Source organism: Cololabis saira, chromosome 1 (genome assembly GCF_033807715.1).
Source record: "Cololabis saira isolate AMF1-May2022 chromosome 1, fColSai1.1, whole genome shotgun sequence".
Classification (NCBI taxonomy): Eukaryota; Metazoa; Chordata; class Actinopteri; order Beloniformes; family Belonidae; genus Cololabis; species Cololabis saira.
This window is the reverse complement of record NC_084587.1, coordinates 34555958-34573738: the sequence shown is the minus strand read 5'-3', so window position 1 is coordinate 34573738 and position 17781 is coordinate 34555958. Positions and strand designations below refer to the sequence as shown.

The 17781-nt window shown below is 39.0% G+C and overlaps 2 protein-coding genes across 3 annotated transcripts; both read left to right on the top strand.

Moving 5' to 3' along the window:
- The first annotated feature begins 4676 nt into the window (after positions 1 to 4676).
- LOC133452644 (pre-B-cell leukemia transcription factor 1-like) lies at positions 4677 to 10244 on the top strand. The gene is made up of 7 exons (XM_061732123.1): positions 4677 to 4743; positions 7309 to 7550; positions 7686 to 7761; positions 8543 to 8657; positions 8770 to 8905; positions 9029 to 9185; positions 10198 to 10244. The coding sequence occupies exons 1-7, from the start codon at positions 4695 to 4697 to the stop codon at positions 10242 to 10244; spliced, it is 822 nt and encodes a 273-aa protein (XP_061588107.1). The 5' UTR covers positions 4677 to 4694.
- Positions 10245 to 13405: 3161 nt separating this feature from the next.
- On the top strand, positions 13406 to 17451 carry LOC133443920 (basement membrane-specific heparan sulfate proteoglycan core protein-like). 2 transcript variants are annotated; one of them, XM_061721283.1, is made up of 8 exons: positions 13406 to 13540; positions 14137 to 14283; positions 15251 to 15385; positions 15685 to 15857; positions 15936 to 16122; positions 16739 to 16918; positions 16985 to 17251; positions 17361 to 17451. In XM_061721283.1, the coding sequence occupies exons 1-8, from the start codon at positions 13492 to 13494 to the stop codon at positions 17363 to 17365; spliced, it is 1143 nt and encodes a 380-aa protein (XP_061577267.1). In that variant the 5' UTR covers positions 13406 to 13491; the 3' UTR covers positions 17366 to 17451. The 2 variants fall into 2 exon arrangements, with proteins under 2 accessions (XP_061577267.1, XP_061577259.1); XM_061721275.1 differs by having other exon boundaries at positions 13463 to 13540; positions 14119 to 14283.
- The last annotated feature ends 330 nt before the right edge of the window (positions 17452 to 17781 follow it).

Sequence of the window (17781 nt, the reverse complement as noted above, 5' to 3'; positions counted from 1 at the left end):
TGGAGTCATTGAGTGGAGCATGAGCTCCTCAGTATTCTAAAGGCAGATGTTTCCAACGGCTAAAGCTTGGCTCAAGCTGGATCACACAGCACGAGAATGATCCAAAAAACCTTTCCCCGACCCTGCACAATCACACAGCAGGAGAATGATCCAAAAAACCTTTCCCCGACCCTGCACCTAACCTGGGGCTTGCTGATTGGGCCGGAGCTTCGGGAGCTGTGTGCTGGCCTGCGGTCCCCACCCCTGGTCATCCCGTTGCTGCTTCCACCTGCCTGCTGTGCTGTTGACGTCCCTGACCCCCCAGTCTGGCCCTCGGCAGGAGGGTCCCCCCTTATGAGCCTGGTCCTGCTCAAGGTTTCTTCCCTCCTAAAGGGGAGTTTTTACCTGCCATTGTTTATGTAATAATTGCTCGGGGTTTATGTTCTGGGTGTCTGGAAAGCATCTGGAGACAACTTTTGTTGTATTAGACCGGGGGTCGCCACCCCGTGGCTCTAGAGCCGCATGCGGCTCTTTAGCGCCGCCCTAGTGGCTCCCTGGAGCTTTTTCAAAAATGTTTGACCTTTTTTTTCCTCTTTTTTTCCTTTTTTTCTTCCTTTTTCCTTTCCTTTTTAATCTCAACATTTCAACTCTTTTCTCGAAATTTTGACTTTTTTCTCGACATTTGACTTTTTTCTCAACATTTCGACTTTTTTCACGAAATTTTGACTATTTCCTCGACATTTCGACTTTTTTCTCAACATTTCGACTTTTTTCTCAACATTTCGACTCTTTTCTCGACATTTCGACTTTTTTCTCAACATTTTGACTTTTTTCTCAACATTTCGACTCTTTTCTCAACATTTCGACTTTTTTCTCGACATTTCGACTTTTTTCCTGAAGTGCATAATGAAAAAAAAATCTTCCCCCAGTTATAACTAATATAGATACATGGAGCATGTGTTGTCTTCATTCTAAGGCTTATACAAGACTTTTCATTTTTTGCGGCTCCAGACATATTTGTTTTTTGGGTTTTTGGTCCAATATGGCTCTTTCAACATTTTGGGTTGCAGAGCCCTGTATTAGACGCTATATAAATACAATTGAATTTAATTGAATTGAAAAACAGCAGCAGATCTAATTAGGAATGACTGAAAATTAAACGAACTGGGGTTTTGTAAGGGATGAAAACAAACAAACAAACAAACAAAACAAGAACAACAGAGACTTCAAAGACAGTTTACTTACTTTTTCACAAGATTGTGTGGGTGAGCGTGCGTATCTGTAAATTTGTGCAGTTTCCAGTTCACATAAAAGAAAGTGGAGGCTAGGGAGACAGTGCTGTGGTCTAACTGCCACTGGGTAACTAAAACCATGCAGAGCTCTGCTTCACTTCACGCGCCTTTACAAACGGTCGTGGCTTTGCTGCTGCAGTTATGTCGGAGATGACTTAGAAAGTTATAAGCCTGTGATCATCTGGGGAGTTTTGATCATAGGTTGGAGGACCTCCCTGTTCTTCACAGTATATCCAGAGTGGCACACTTTGAGACTTTTGTCTCAGCTGAGGTTCACCAGGTTCTCCATGTCTTCCCAATTGTTGTCTGTGATCCAGCATAATCGTATCAGCTGCAACACCGATTACAGCATTAGATGCATTAGCCGTTGTCCAATTTTGTTCATTCTTCTGTGCCACAATCCTGTCATCCAAAATAATATTCCTTGCAGGAGCAGAATTCATGAAGTCAAGACAGATCATGTTAACGAGTGACCAAATAGCTGGCATTTTTGAGTATTTTAAAAAGGGATTAAACACAATAAAGGTGACGTTATAATGTTAATGGCGTGATGAATGCACACAGATAACAGGACTCACGTAAAGATGGTTAAAAAGAGGCAAAAGACAGTTAATAATCATAAAAAATTCCTCTTAATTGACTGTAAATTTGTTCATACTTTCTCTTTGTGAAATCAAAACATTTCATTGCAGCATCCAGAGGGGGCAAGGCACTGTTGGCATGGCAACAATGAGAGTGGACCATAGATGATAGTTGCAGGGGGGACTGGGGCAGGTGGGCTGCTCCATCTGCAGGACGGACATAATCAGAGCAATTCACTTTATTGTTTAATTAATGACAAATAGGCAGCTTTAATCTCCTTTGACAAAAAGACAGGAGGAAATGAGGCAGCTTGTCAGGGAGGGCATCTGTGTGTGTCTCAACAACAGCACATCTGTGTGTCTGCTGGTTGTGGGTGCCTGCAGGGGCTTATGAGTGTGTGTTAGTTAATGTGAGAGAAATGGACTGTGAGGTAGAGTCATTCTGTCGCCTCGTGCTGGAGAAGTCATTCATCTTCTCCATCAGGTCAGCATCACCAGTACGATGTCCACTTACACAAAAACACACCATGAACCACGGCATCAGACCAATGGTGAAAGAAGAAAACATGCCTTTGAGATAAAAAAATAAAATAAAACAATACTTGGGTTTCAATTATAACTGAAGGACAAAGGCACTAAGTCATTGAGGTGTGTGTGTATGTGTGTGTGTGTGTGGGGGGGGGGGGGACAAAAGCGTAAGACCGGAAGTGGCTCAAACTTTCTTTCAAAATAAAGATTGACATAAAATAAATAAACCTCAAACCCCTGAAACAATTTTGAAAGTGACTTTACATTGTGCAAATCATCAATTCTCACGATTGTTAAAGTTACTATATATCAAAATTGTATTAGCGATGATCACATTATTATTCTTTAGACGAGTTCTGCTGCACTGTTTCCAGACTTTGTCACATCTGTCACAGACATGTGGTTTACAGGGTTGTGATAACAACTACTCATCTTTTAGGGGAAAAGGTCACATGACTTTCTTTCAGTAATACGTTTTATCCTGTGATGAGTCTATTTCATCTTGATGAGAGTGGTGATCAGGTTGAACACATGCACACAACGCCGTAGGGTACGCAGCGACTATTATTAAAATTATTTCAATCAAAGAAAAATGTCTGACTCTGGTCTGACCAACGGTGAAGCATCCGCCCACTGCGGGATGTTTGTGTCAAAATGATTCAATAAAAAAAAAGACCTCAAAACATTTTTCACTTCAATCAAAAAAAAAATCACTTCAAATCAAAAAAAAATATTTTCAATCCGAAAAAAGGGTTCAAATCCAATTTTTTGGGGTCTCAAATATTTTTTTGCATTCAAACACTTTTTCTTTGATTGAAAAAGTTTTTTTATTGAAGTGATTTTTTTTCATTGAAAATATTTTTTTCTTTTTTGTTTAAATGATAAAGACACAAATGTCCTACCCATAATATGGCCCAAACACAAAAAACACTACTTCAATCAAAAAAGTTGCTTCAAACAAAGAAAACTTCACTTCTATGAAAGAAAACATTTCCAATCAAAGAAAAACAGTGTTCAAATGCATTTTTTTGAGTCTCAAATATTTTTTGGCATTCAAACACTTTTTTTCTTTGATTGACATTTTTTTTGATTGAAGTGACATTTTTTTAATTGAAAATATATTTTTTGATTGAAGCAATCTTTTTTTTGATTTAATAATTACGACACAAATCTACCTCCATAAACCACCCCCTTCATTTGACTCCATCAGCAACTTATATGAATTTAAAAAAGAAAGAAGAAAAAAATATGCTATTCTTGAGACTTTAAAATTTGTGTGTTTGAAGGTACCACAAACTCAAAAACAACCATATAACACAACCATGTCACTTTGTTGCCACTACTATTTGAACTTTTTTTTTAATTTAATGCAAAACAGTTAACAATACAAATGCACAAAACAAAAAACGCATACAGGTACAGGACAAGAGGGGACACTAGCAAACAAACAAAACAGTTACATACATTCATTTGTTTTTTTTGTTGTTTTTTGTTCCCTTTTCCCCTTTAATTTGCTTTTTAATTTGGTATGTTTCATATTCTCCTTTTATTATAAGTTCTCAATTATTTAAACAGTTTAATTTAGTGAACCATTAAGCTTTTCAAGCTGCGATATCACAGATCCAGATCACAGGGGAATTCACAGGGAATTTGCTTCTCCATCTCTATCTTCACCTAACATCCCGCCATGCTGCATCTGTTGTACCCGTTTTAACACCTATTTCTAAAGAGGCATGTCCTGCAAAAATGGGTGGTGTCAGGTTGAGTGCTGCAATAAATCAACTATGGTTGAAGAAAGGGACTGCTTGTTTTTCAATAAGAAATGAGAGTATTGTATCAACTTTTGTCAAAAGGGCATAGTATGTTTCATTAAGGACCCAGTCACCCGTCTGCTCCCACTAAAAACTAACTATCCACAGTTCATTATGGATGGTTAGATGCCATCAACCAACACACCACGCTGTAGTCTCGGACATCGTAGAGCTTGACTTCATCCGTCAACAGATGGCGCTACAACCTTATAACGAACTATTGCGTATAAGCTGTTTCCAGTGGAAATGGGCACTTTGGCATTTATTATTTGTTTGTCTGCCAGTGGAGGCCACACAATGGCATAATTTCATAATTCAACCACTCAAACATAGGACCAAAGCGACCAAAGAGCTTGTTTGGGTGAAGAAGTCATTTTTCTTACGTATATGATCTTTGATTTATTATATGCCCATAATAGTCTGTGTCATAATTGCTTGTCATGTAAAGTCTGTGTCATATTCTGTGTTTCCATTTAAGGAAATACACTTTAAATTGCCACAGAATGAAGCCTGCCCTCTTCAGTGTCCTGTGTGAGATCAATGAAAAAACAGGTGAGTTGTCAATTTGTCTCTTTATCGATCAGCCAGGGAGACAAAAGTTCACATGCCGACGAGGTTAATCATCTTTTCTCTTCCAGGGCATTCACAACTATCAAGTCCACAGTTCACACGTATTATTTGGAAATCAGTGTTTGTTTCTTGAAGCACTTACAGTAACATAGGAACATGCAGATAATAAAATCAAAAATCAAATAAAAGTGTTTATTTACAATTGTTATATTCTAATTTTCTTGTGTATATCTTTGATGGCGGCCAACTTGATGGCACATCTGTGATAGAGGCTGAGTGAGAGATTGGAGACATAAGTGGAGTGTATTTTGGGCCAAGCGCCATCTTCCCAGCCATCATTGAGCAGTTGTTATATATTACTAACGCGTTGTCTCTCTTTCTCCCTCTCTTGCTCTTGTGCTCACTGTGCCACACCAGCATCTTCAGTTTGTGCTTGGATTTTTCTAAAAGTCATCCTCTGCTGGCTGCCTTGATGATTTTTGCTGATGCTCTCCTCCAAATGTTCAGATGGTGAAAAGGCTACTGGAGGAGTGTCGTAACGAGACACTTTTGTCTTTCAAGGGAGCAACAGGATCTTCTAATCTGGGTGATTTAAAGCAGGAATCTGTGCCAGCGATTAAAATGATGCCATGTTGAAGTTGATCTAATAGTTTGAATTAGGGAGGAAGCTCAATTGCACTGGATTGTTTGAACACTAATGCCTGCATTTTCAATCCAGCCTTTTACTTATCTTCACCTTTTTACACCGTAGTAATGCACTGCATTGACTTTAACTTTATACTACACTGACAATTTGTATATATTTTCCAGGCAGGGGAGTCATTTTTTAGCATTCTCTTGATTTCTAAGCATGTTACTATGAAAAAAAGAGAGAAGCCGCACAGAATTGCTTCTCATTACTTCATTTCAGTCCAGGCCTGGAAAAAAAGAGGCCCGAGGTTGCGGCAGGAGGGATTCAGGATTTCAAAACAACCGGAGCTGCATTCAAACCACGAGAACCTCTTCTAGGAATAAGGGGTTGTTTTGGGGTGGTGGTGGGTCCTCTTTGTAGCCACCTCATAAGAACTGTAAAACAGAGTTCCAGGGAAGATGTTTTATATCCTCAAATGGGACTTGGTAGGGAAATAGTTTATCATAGCTCTCTGAAAATTATCTCGGGTTTTCTGTGTTGGGCACAGCACTAAACATCTCTGACTGGTCGAGTACTCACAGCAGTTTTTTTAACCTTTCCATCTCAATAGTCTCATATTTACTGCTTGTGAAATCTGTTATCTTTTGCCTGTATCACATGACTTTGGTGCAGTTATTATGTAAAATTTTGATGGGTGTTAGCAGGTAGTGACATGAGGCATCCAACAGTTTGGGTGCAGAACTTATCCGTGTGACAAATACCAATAAAATCATGCTGATTGGCAGCACAGGAGGCATGTATTTCCTGGCAAATGCTGTGTGTGTGTGTGTGTGTGTGTGTGTGTGTGTGTGTGTGTGTGTGTGTGTGTGTGTGTGTGTGTGTGTTTGTGTGTGTGTGCTTGTTTGTGTGTTTGTGTGGTTTTGTTACCTCTGAAAGACGTTAAGGATAATCACTGACATGTTGGGACCAGTTGTCCTTGTAGGGCCAAGTGAAAGTGTGTATCAGTGATTTATGCTTGTGTTAAGAGTCTAGTGAAATAGGAGGCGGCCTGTGCCCTATATGGATTATGAAAAGGGAAGTGCTCACTGGGACTACCTTGCAATTACCACTTGATGTGCATAATTTCAAATTAACGACCTCTGAAATGAGCTCCCATTTTTTACAAAGTCTTTAGTTACCCCTTAAGGGCTGTGTGTGATCAATTCAATTCATTTTTTACTTTATGTATCTTTTTGTCCTTCCTGCATGTCTACGTTTTTTTTATTTTTCATTATTAATAGTTTTTTTCTTTGTTTTCAAAATGTTTTCAGGCAAAAAAAAAGAATTAAGAAACATAAAAAATACAGTGTAAAACACTTACACTGCACTTAGAATTGTATTAAAATTTGGTGCTTTCTGCAGGTTGCTTTGATTCATTCTCTAAAGGAAATATGGAATCAGATATCTCAGTTACAGACACTTGTTGTGAAGAGAAATTAGGTATGAAAAAGCGACATTCTTGTTTAGAAGAAAAGCGTAAATACTAAATGAGCTCCAGAACTCTTCTGGAACTTATTTGTTTTCTTCACTCTGCAGTGATATCATTGGTTCTTCAATGAAACAAGAATTCAGTGATGGTAATAATAGACTTAGATTGACATATTTCAGGATACAGAATGTTGCTCACTTCCCCATTCATCTTTTCCAACCACAACTCTTTATTTTGGAGTTCATGCTCTTCCCCCTACTAAAAGAGGCTGTAGATTTTGAACTTTTAAAACTGCAAATTAGGTTTTTCCAGACAAAAACTCATTAACGAATGACATTTTGTAAGAGTTAAGTTGTGGGTGGGTTAGTGAGCAGGACATCAGTGCAGTTGGTATCATCGGTATCTCATGATCTGATGTGGAAATGATGGTTTCTGTTGCTCTCCATAGGTTTGAGGACACAAAGTGCCCATCAAGAGGATCCTCCAGACCCTCAAATCAGGCGACTGGACAACATGCTGTTGGCGGAGGGTGTTGCAGGTCCAGGGGAGGGTGGAGTGTCTCAAACAGGGGTTGATGCTGCTGCAGCAGGATGGTTGCCTCATGACAGAAGTGCTGAACTCGACGACTACAGAGAAAAGCTTGCTCAGATACGGCAGATTTACCACACAGAACTGGAAAAATGTGAACTGGTTTGTTAGTGACACGAAATCTAATCTCATGCAGGAGAGGTAAAACTCTTAAATATTAAATATAGTTATTCACAATGGTAGTAAAAGCCTTGGGTTGGGCTCATTTCATCCCAATTTGCTCTTTACCACACTCAGGCATGCAATGAACTCACCAGCCACGTGATGAACCTATTGAGGGAGCAGGCGCGTACGCGACCCATCTCACCCAACCGCGGTTGAATTGGTTTGATATTGGATATTGGATATTCAACATTCAAAGACATCCATTTAACTTGTGATACATACCACTGATTTTGGTCATATTGCTTGTGATGCGTTCATGGTCATCTATTCTAGACTATATATCACAAGAGAGTAATTATTATAAAATCATATTACGGGCTGATTTAATGAGTTTTAATGAATTCAACACCCATAAAACTTGTGATACATAACACCAGAATTCACAATTCAGAATTGTGACAGAATTCATTAAACCTCATTAAATCAGCCCATAATATGATTTTATAATAATTACTCTCTTGTGATATATAGTCTAGATGACCATGAACACATCACAAGCAATATGACCAAAATCAGTGGTATGTATCACAAGTTTTATGGGTGTTGAATTCATTAAACCACATTAAATCAGCCCATATATATGATTTTTTAAATCAGCCCATATATATGATTTTTTTAATAATTACTGTTTTGTGATAGTCTAGATGACCATGAACACATCACAAGTGGTTTGACCAAAATCAGTGGTATGTATCACAAGTTTTATGGGTGTTGAATTCATCATAAAACCACATTAAATCAGCCCGTAATACGATTTTATAATAATTACTCTCTTGTGATATATAGTCTAGAATCTAGATGACCATGAACGCATCACAAGCAATATGACCAAAATCGGTGGTATGTATCACAAGTTAAATGGATGTCTTTGAATGTCGAATGTGGAATATCCAATATCAAACCAATTCAACCGCGGTTCTCACCCAAAGAGATTGAGCGACTGGTCTCAATCATCCACCGCAAGTTCGACGCTATCCAGGTGCAGTTAAAGCAGAGCACGTGTGAAGCTATCATGATTCTACGCTCCAGGACCATGGAGCCCAGGTAAATTAGATTTATTTCCCTCATGTTTGCTTCTCTGCCTCCGCTTTACCTTTCCAATGTGTGTCAACATGGGGAAGACGTTTCATTTGTGGATCTGTACCTTTTCTGTCAGGCGGAAGCGAAGGAACTTCAGCAAACAGGCCACAGAAATTTTTAATGATTATTTTTACTCCCATCTGGTAAACCCATACCCTAACGAGGAGGTTAAGGAGGAACTGGCCAAGAAGTGCTTCATCACTGTTGCGCAGGTCTGGATGTCAGATGCTCAAGCATTAAAAAAGAAAAAAGAAAAAACAATTAAGATAACTGATAATGCAATATTTAGTACCAGAAATTGATGAAATGTCTATTTCCATCTTTGCCTCTCTTAGGTGGCAAACTGGTTTGGAAACAAGAGCATTCGGTATAAGAAGAACATTGCAAAGTTCCAGAAGGAAGCAAACCTGTATGCTATGAAAGCAGCTGTAGATGCTGCGAGCGTGTCTTCACTTGCCAGCCAAGGCAGCTCCCAAGCTACACCAAACTCAGGTATCCATGCACGTATGACCGGGAGATGTTTCACGGATACACGCTGGCCACTTCATTGGGTACACCTGGAATACCTAGTGAAATGACAGGTGAGTGTATGTTATAGTACATGAGCCAGCGCACTGTGCTTTATGCTGCCTCAAGTATGCCACACCAAAAGGGTGATTTGAGTCTCTAAAATCATCTAATTCCTGATGTTGAAACTGTGCCAAAATACCCCCAAAACATTACAGTTCTGCATGTTTTTACCAGCAGCAGCAGTTTCATTATATGTGACACATATTGGCCTTTACAGCCACTTCCCTTTTTGTGCTCTTAAAGAATGAGAAACAATAATGAACTAACATCTGAAAAAAAATCCCATAGGCACATGCACGTTATCCTATGTTACTGTTGCAGTACACTTTAGAAAGTACCAGCCATGTGGACTCGAGTCACATGACTTACAGTCAGTATCTGACTGGGGCCTGAAACTGCTACTCTTCACTAAAAATTAGGCCCAGCATTTTGGCGGTCAGTAAATGATCATCTTTGAAACCAGGTTCCAGAGTGGAAAGATTAGCCACATTACTCATTACTTTAACTGTGGCTTTCGGACTCGAAACAACTTTATGCTGATTAAATTATATCAAAGTTGCAGTTTCTAAGTGTATTTTTGTCATATTTTCTGAAATTACCATTATTTTTTAAAACGTAATAACACAAGCTAGAGAAACAAATCTGGACACTCCAGGATATATTCCAGGCCCCCCCTGGGTCCTTCTATTTGTTACATTTTTTTCATGTACCGGTATCTGTTCTCTGACTTGGGTTTCTGTAATAATGTAACTTACTCGTGCTTGTGCACTACAGCTCAGATGCATGCTCTCTGGTGTACCGTTCTAAAGTGCCACGGATAGGTTGAGAATGGCACGAACCTTGTACACATTCACATTTTCTAGCAAGTTCCTGGATTCTTGGGAAGTTCCCTATTGCAGCTTTCATATCAAGATTTGTGACTTTTGTTCAGCAGCAGGAGGATATCCAGCTCCATGTTACAAACCCAACCAGAAATTATGAAGAAGTACCCGAAGGAACTGTCTTAAATATTCAGTTTCCATGTGAGCTTCCTCTTTTACTCCTTATTGCTATAGCAACGCTGCTATAGCAACATAGCAGGCTTTTCCTGTGTTCATGTACATTAAATCTACTATACTGTTACAGAGTACGTCACACATCTGTTTCATCCTTAGAATTATTGATGATCATTAAATTAATCTTGAGATGTGACGTTGCCACGTTAATTTTGTTTTTTAATAAACTTATTCAAGCAAGTATACTTAAGCTGGTAATCATTCCGATTAGCGAGAGTCTATATGTGTTGACTGGATTCTCGTAACTTGCTAAACAGATTCATATTGTTTATGTTTTATAAAATGCTAGGAATAATCACCTTGTCAAAGGAATTTATCGTAATCCACATGGAGCCATTTATATTTGACCTTTCCTGTTAAAATTCTGTCTTCTTTGAATGTTTTTTATATTTATTAGGTGAATGAATGCTGTAATACGGTGTGTAATCCTCCTCTTCCTCACCGACGATGCCACCTGCGTCTGTCACATCCCTCGGATGCTCTGGTGTTCCCATCCCGTCCTTTCATCCTCCTCGCTGGACTAATGTAGACTGTCTACTGACTTCCAGCTGAGTTAAAAACACAGACTCTGCATGCAAGACTACTGATTTCTATCAGTATTTTCTACTTGTCACATCACATTTTAAGGCATCCAACTTAATAACAAGAAGTTTAAGAGGAAAGTAGTGAAGTGTAAGGCATGATGCTTCGGCACATCGGGATTGATCATTTTATTTCAAGAATGAAAAAGCAAAAACAACAAAACAAAACAAAACATTAAAAAAAACAACAACGAAACAATGCATGTTGCCCTTAGCACACGTGGGAACTTCATTTGAATATTTCTATTCTTTTTTTTTTTAACCAAGGTAAAAAAAGACACAGTCCTTTTATGATCAATTACAAGCATTGTCTCTTACTAAGTGATTATATGGTGTGGTGTTGCCTCAGAGATTAACCAATTTGAATGTCTTTTCTATTCTTATGGTTTCTTACAAATATAAATGTAACATTTGCAGGAAATTGTGCCCAAAGAAGTAAAACCAAAGAGGGTCCAACAGAGCACACTCGAGAGTGGTTTATCGGTTCACACTACTTGGCTGAAGTGACCTATAACTTATTTTTTCATTTATGAGACTCAAATGTTTTTTAGGGACATCTGGAAACCTGGACACAGAAATCTGATGGATTTGTTTTATTTCAGTAGGAGGTCCTAGATCCCATATATGTTTGATAAATTAATATAAAATGTGAGTGTTTAGTGGCAGTAGTCTGTGGAAAAATGTCACCAATAACAATCTAATCAAGTCTTTACCGAATCTGAATTGCATTGGATCTGGACACTACAGTGGGTAGCTTGAACATGATCTTGTCGTTTTATGTTGCTTAAAGGAGATGCATTGACTCCCCGTTTGATTATTCACACCAGAAGCCACTTTAAACCACCTTGCATTTCTGAGGAGAGTGTATAGGAAAATAGTGAGATATACTGCAGTAAAGGCAGAATGATGTGAAATTGAATGAAGTAAAATCTGGATAATTCTCCTGTGTTTTGGGACTGTGATGTCACAGAACCCTCCAGAACTGAATCAGTCATTTACATATTTTCACGCCTATGTGGCCATAAACAAGGAGATAGGGTTGCATTATATTTGCCTTTTTGCTACTATCTCTTCAGCCAGCCAAATTAATTCTGTACAAAAAAATACATGTATTTTTAGTTATATGTTCCTTTTAGGTCTGTTAAGTCATTCTGCGTCTCTTCTCAAAAGCTTAAAGGATCGGACTTGCTTTTCTTGGTTCTTGAAGACGTCTCATCTCCAGAAAAGCAAATCTAGTTGCCTGGATTCAAGTCTGTGAGAATTACAGTGAGTGTCTACACCAGCTTTCTGGCTCTTTATTGTCATTCCTGATATTTTGTAGTTAATTATTAGTGATGAATGTCAACAATTCATGTGACGTGATAAATGGAGAACAGACGCCGTTCAAAAGATAAATTAGTTACTTGTATTTGATTGTTGATGTTTTTATTTATGTCTTGATTTTTTTTCTTTTTGTACGTGTATTTGAGGAACAGATCATTAAACTTATCATGTAAAAGTTAACACTTACTCTGTTTGTTGGATCATGACCAAGATGTTTAACTCTCAGCCTTCGACTTCTCTCTTGATGATCAAAAAGTTTATAAAAATGATAACATGCAGGTTGTAAAACACGAATCTGTTGCTATATATTACATTTGTATTGATTCAGTGCAAAATTTACCTTGATGCAAAGTTGTTAATACAATTAAAGCTGTTTTTTGTTATAATGTTGTGGCGTGATCATTACACAGTCGTTGAGTCTGTTTTCTTTTGCAATCAGTCAAAAGATTTGTTTCATCATCACAGAGATTTAGACAATGTAGAAACCATAGGCCTTAAAATAGATTGAAAACTAAAAAAATATGTGTTGTGGTTTTATTTTATCACATCAGTAAGAGCAAATGTATTAAAAAATTACCCCCGGTATTTCGCAAAAAAAAAAAAAAAAGATTATTGTTGCCTGGTAATGGCATGGGGCTTGGATTTATTAAAAGATTTGAACATCAATCAAACTTTCTTAAAAGTACTGTTAGGGGGCAAAATTGCTAGCTTAATTATCAAAGTAGTTTTTTTTTAATTATCAAATAAAAAGAATGGTATGTAACGTTTATTAAAATTTAAATACATAACTCCCAAGTGCTAACTGTCTTCATGTGCTGTATTTTTGAATGTCCTGCAGTAAAATATTAATAATTATTTGAGAAATGAAGAAGGGTTTTCTGTAATATATGGTTCCCACGGATGATCAGAATAAATAACTCTTTATATCCTATAACCCCCATGCAGGCACAGACAGTGCTTAGCTGAAGAGGGACAATTTTCTTAGAAAGCATCGACTGAATCGGTTTTCCTTCTGTTCTGACAGATTAGCCACAAAGTTAACTAATAGAAAAACTCAGAAGTTCTTTGATCTCATTAAGTCAGATAATTATTAGCTTGATAGGGTCCAGAACTTTAATGGTCAGTGCTTCATTCGTGACTGTAACTCTCAGACAATATTTAAAGAAGGAATGAGGACATTTGACAGGTTAAAGGTTGAAATGTGATAAGAGACAGAGAGACAGAGAGGCTGTGCACAGCAGTCACAGTGGGACTTGTTCTGTGCTCATCATGGAGTTATCTCCCGGGGCTCTGATCCTGTGCTCTCTAATATGTTCAGGTAAAGAACCAGATTTAATTCTAACAACAACAAAAAGCGTCTGTCGTTATATGCCATGGTTGTTTGGTTTCTGTTGAGGGCATTTTTCTTAGCTTCTGTGCCTGTACTGAATCAGATCTGTATGTGAACAGATAAAAAATGGAACCCATCACACTTTAAAATGAGATTAAGAAACAACTAACTCTTTGGCGTTAACAGTTTTTGATAAACTAATCCGTAGTTAGTCATAACGAAAAAGACAAGGACCTTGCTTGTTGATTGAATTGTTGTCTTTAAAAGTACTAGAAATTAACCTTCCAAAGCCTACATATGAAATAATAGACAGATAATATCATGTTTTCTTTATTTGAAGCTTTTATATTATACTGAAATTAAAAACACCCATAATTTTGTCCTCAAATTGTGTTAATTACTTTTGTGTTATCTTTTCACCGTGTAGCATTACTGCTCAGCCTGTGTGTTTGCTCTGGTTGTTTGCATCTGGTAGTGCTTGTTTACACGGTTTTTCAAACAAACCCGTTTCAAGGTCCACAGAGTTGATCTGAACATGTGTGCATTCCTGCACGTCTGATTGACAGCTCCATATTTCTGCGCAGTGGCTGCTCAGGCTCCTGTCGTCTCGGTGGAGCCTCGGACTGCTTCTGTGCGCCAAGGAGAGTCTGCCAGTTTCAGGTGCCAAGCCAAAAGCAGCGTGCAACCGGTCCGACTGGAGTGGAGTAGACCCAATAACCAGGCGTTGCCAGGTCAGGAATAACAACATGAACACATGATCATACAGTGCCATCTAAACCCAGACGTGGACAGAGTACTCGACCCCAGTATTTGAGTAAGAGTACAAATACCACCTACCAAAAGTAGCTCAGTCAAAATATTACTCGAGTAAGAGTAGAAAAGTACTTGCTTTTAAAGGTACTTAAGTATCCAAAAGTAAATGCTTTTAAATTTACTTTAAGTAAAAGTAAGAGTAAGAGTAAGAGTACATTTCTTATTTTCCACATCAGTAAATTACTATATTTTTTCTAAATTAATTTAAGGATCTTTTAACTATTGTTTCTGAGAATTAACTCTTTGAAACCAGCTGCACTGATGTGCTGCTTTTAGAACCACAATGTTATATAAAACCTGCAGAAACACCAAAAACAAATCAAATGAATGGGATCATAAGAGGACAGCAGATGATGCAGAGTTTATTAACAATCATGAACTGAAACCAAATGAACCTGCACCATCCAAATAAGTCTGGACCCCCCTCAAAGACCACTGCTTTACAAAAAACTATATCTCATCGCAGGCGTAGCCATTGTTGCAGCTCTGTCTTGACAAACGCAGGCTACTTTGGCGGTATCGTTTTGAGGAGGCTTGACGTATTTCCGCTTTACGTACATCCCAGTGGAGAGCGTGCACTGTGATAGGTCTCCTCCTTTGACAAAAACAGCTTGTGTCCAATAGGATTTTAGGGAGGAAGAAAAAAGAGCAGACCTGAAAGTAACAAGTACTTTTCAGCCTTCCTAGAAATTTACTCGAGTAAAAGTAAAAATATTTGTCTTGGAAATGTATTCAAGTAAGAGTAATAAGTACCAAAGAAATCTAATACTCAAGTAAAGTACAAATCCTCTGGATATGTACTTAAGTACAGTACTCAAGTAAATTTACTCCGTTACTGTCCACCACTGTCTAAACCTTTCACTGAACTCTCTTGTTTCCATCTAGACAATGCAAAGATCGGCCCTGATGGGTCTGTGCTGACTGTTGCTAAGGCTCGGCCTGCAAACCAGGGCCAGTACCGCTGTGTGGCTGTCAGCTCTGCCGGTCGCCACTCAGCCAACGCTGTGCTGAACGTCAAACGTGAGCTGATTAGCTGCTTTCTGTTGATCTTTACCCATGACTTCCTTTGTTGCTGCTGTAGCTATTTGTCAATGAGAAAAAAAGAGCCTAAATTGCATTTAGGCTCCTGTGTTCTGCCTCTTTTGCTCTCTACCTTGGCGTGCATGCAGTGAAATATGACAGGTTGGTACTAGTCAGACTATAAATGAAAGCCAACAAGTTTATGGCACCACAACCTTCCCCCTTGCAATCACTGCCTGAGTATGCACAGTGGATTCAAACATCTCGAGATGAATGCATCTATCCCTCCTCCGTCTCAGATGCTCCAAAGGTACGGCTGACGCCGGCAGGGCCCCTGCGGGTCAGGGTCGGCGACGCTGTGTCAGTGGAGTGCAGAGCAACAGGCAAACCGCGACCCACAATGGAGTGGAAACGGCGAGGCTCCAGCCTGCAGATGGTTACCCAGGGGACGGATGATGTCAACACCATCAAGGTGAAGTATAAACTGATGCACAAGTTGTACTTGAAGCGGTGTCAACATTCAGGATGACAGACTGGTTTGTGTTTTCAGTGGGCTGCAGTACGTCCAGAGGACTCGGGCGTGTATATTTGCCAGGCTGAGAACAGTGAGGGGGTTTCAGAAGTTAAAGTTGGGCTTGTTGTGGAGGGGTTGCCTGGCGCACCAATGGCTTCAGTGAGCTCCGCTAAAATGACCGTGGTGGAGGGACAAACAGTCACGATGGAGTGTCAGGCCACTGGTAAGATGTCTACATGCTTTTAAAAAAAAATGAAACCTCTCTTTCATGGAAATCCCCCAAGTCTATGTTTTTTCTCAAATTGGAAAAGGTGAGATACTCCATAAAAGGCAACTCAGCTAAATTTGTTCATAAATGGCAATCCTTCATAGATCACTTTATCGCGTTGAAGACTCTACCCACCGACTGACCCCCCCTCCCTTAATTTTCTTTTCATTTCCTTTATTTGTTTTTTATTATTATTATTTATGTTGCATTTTATGTTTTATTTATTTCCATTTAATGGGATATCAGCGATGGGCATTTGCATTTACCACTGCATTTGTTTTTTGTATGCACTTTTGCTCATTCATTACTTTCCTCCTTTGATCATTTCTTGCTCATCTGTTTATTTATTATTTAACGCTACAGAGACTCTGTTCCATAGTTAGGTTTTGTGTGTTTAAAAAAAAAAAAAAGGGGACAATGTATAATGTATAATGCGTATCTTTGATTACATGTTTCCATGTTATCATTGTATGTTGTTTCTTCTAAAAAGATCAATAAAAAAAAAAAAAAAAAAAAAAAAAATGAAACCTCTCAGTACGGCTCTGATTTATTTAAGTCAATTACCTTCCAGGTTCTCCTCCTCCTGACATCGCCTGGAGCAAGCTACGGGCACCGTTGCCGTGGAAACACACCGTCAGTAATGGTGTTCTTACACTGAATGATGTGGGGCGCCAGGATTCAGGAGAATACATCTGCAATGCAACTAACATACACGGCTACAGCGAGGCATACACGGAGATGGAGGTGGACAGTAAGTGGACGACACAGATACTCCTCATGACTCCTCATGCTGAGACTAATGTTGATCTCCACGCAGCGCCTCCGTACGCTACCTGCCTGCCTGACCAGGTGCGGCTCCACCCCGGAGATGCCACGCTACTGCAGTGCCTCGCCCACGGCTCTCATCCCATCAGGTTCACGTGGAGTCGGGTGGGCAGAGGCGACTTACCCGCTGGAGTCGAGACCACCAAGGATGGAAAGCTGATGATAACCCATGTTAGACAGAACCACGCAGGAACGTACAAATGTGTGGCCACCAACCACGTTGGTTCAAGTGAGGTACTGGCAAAGGTCTTCGTAAAAGGTGAGCGAAGGTCCATGGTTGGTGATTTACAGCCCGTCAAATTGAATGATATGTTTTGTGTCTCTTCCTCAGTTTGAATGCATCTCTTTTGTTTTGTTTGTTTTTTCAGCTTGAGCCAGCCGTGATCCATCGACACGACATCCATGCAGTAACAATTATATTTAATAAACTCATATATTTTGATGTATAAAGATGAAAAATGTCATGCTGCTACTTCTTGAACTTTTATTATAATTGCACATTCAGTATCAGCTTAATTTTATACTTTTCTAAAAGGGTGTCATCGCTTTGTAATTCTGCCCCTAAAATCCAGCAGAATTTGTTTCATTTTGAGTCATTTTGAAGTAAAAATGCACCCTGCGATCCTCCGTTTATGTCCTCTGCAGCAGTATTTGGTGTCTGAAGTGAGTATCAGCTTACAAACTCTAACCCTACCAACGCACACACAAACACAGCTGTGTTACTTTGTTCATGGCTCCCGAGGTCAAAAACAGATAATCCATCAAGCACTTAAACTGAGTAGGAAACCA

Bases quoted from the DNA above. Each gene is read 5' to 3' on its own strand.
- LOC133452644 (XM_061732123.1), top strand. From the start codon at position 4,695: ATGAAGCCTGCCCTCTTCAGTGTCCTGTGTGAGATCAATGAAAAAACA. The intron at 7,762-8,542 runs GCGGTTGAATTG...TCTCACCCAAAG, and splicing joins GCGACCCATCTCACCCAACC to AGATTGAGCGACTGGTCTCA. The intron at 8,658-8,769 runs GTAAATTAGATT...CTTTTCTGTCAG, and splicing joins TCCAGGACCATGGAGCCCAG to GCGGAAGCGAAGGAACTTCA.
- LOC133443920 (XM_061721275.1), top strand. From the start codon at position 13,492: ATGGAGTTATCTCCCGGGGCTCTGATCCTGTGCTCTCTAATATGTTCA. The intron at 13,541-14,118 runs GTAAAGAACCAG...TCTGATTGACAG, and splicing joins GTGCTCTCTAATATGTTCAG to CTCCATATTTCTGCGCAGTG. The intron at 15,386-15,684 runs GTGAGCTGATTA...CCTCCGTCTCAG, and splicing joins CGCTGTGCTGAACGTCAAAC to ATGCTCCAAAGGTACGGCTG.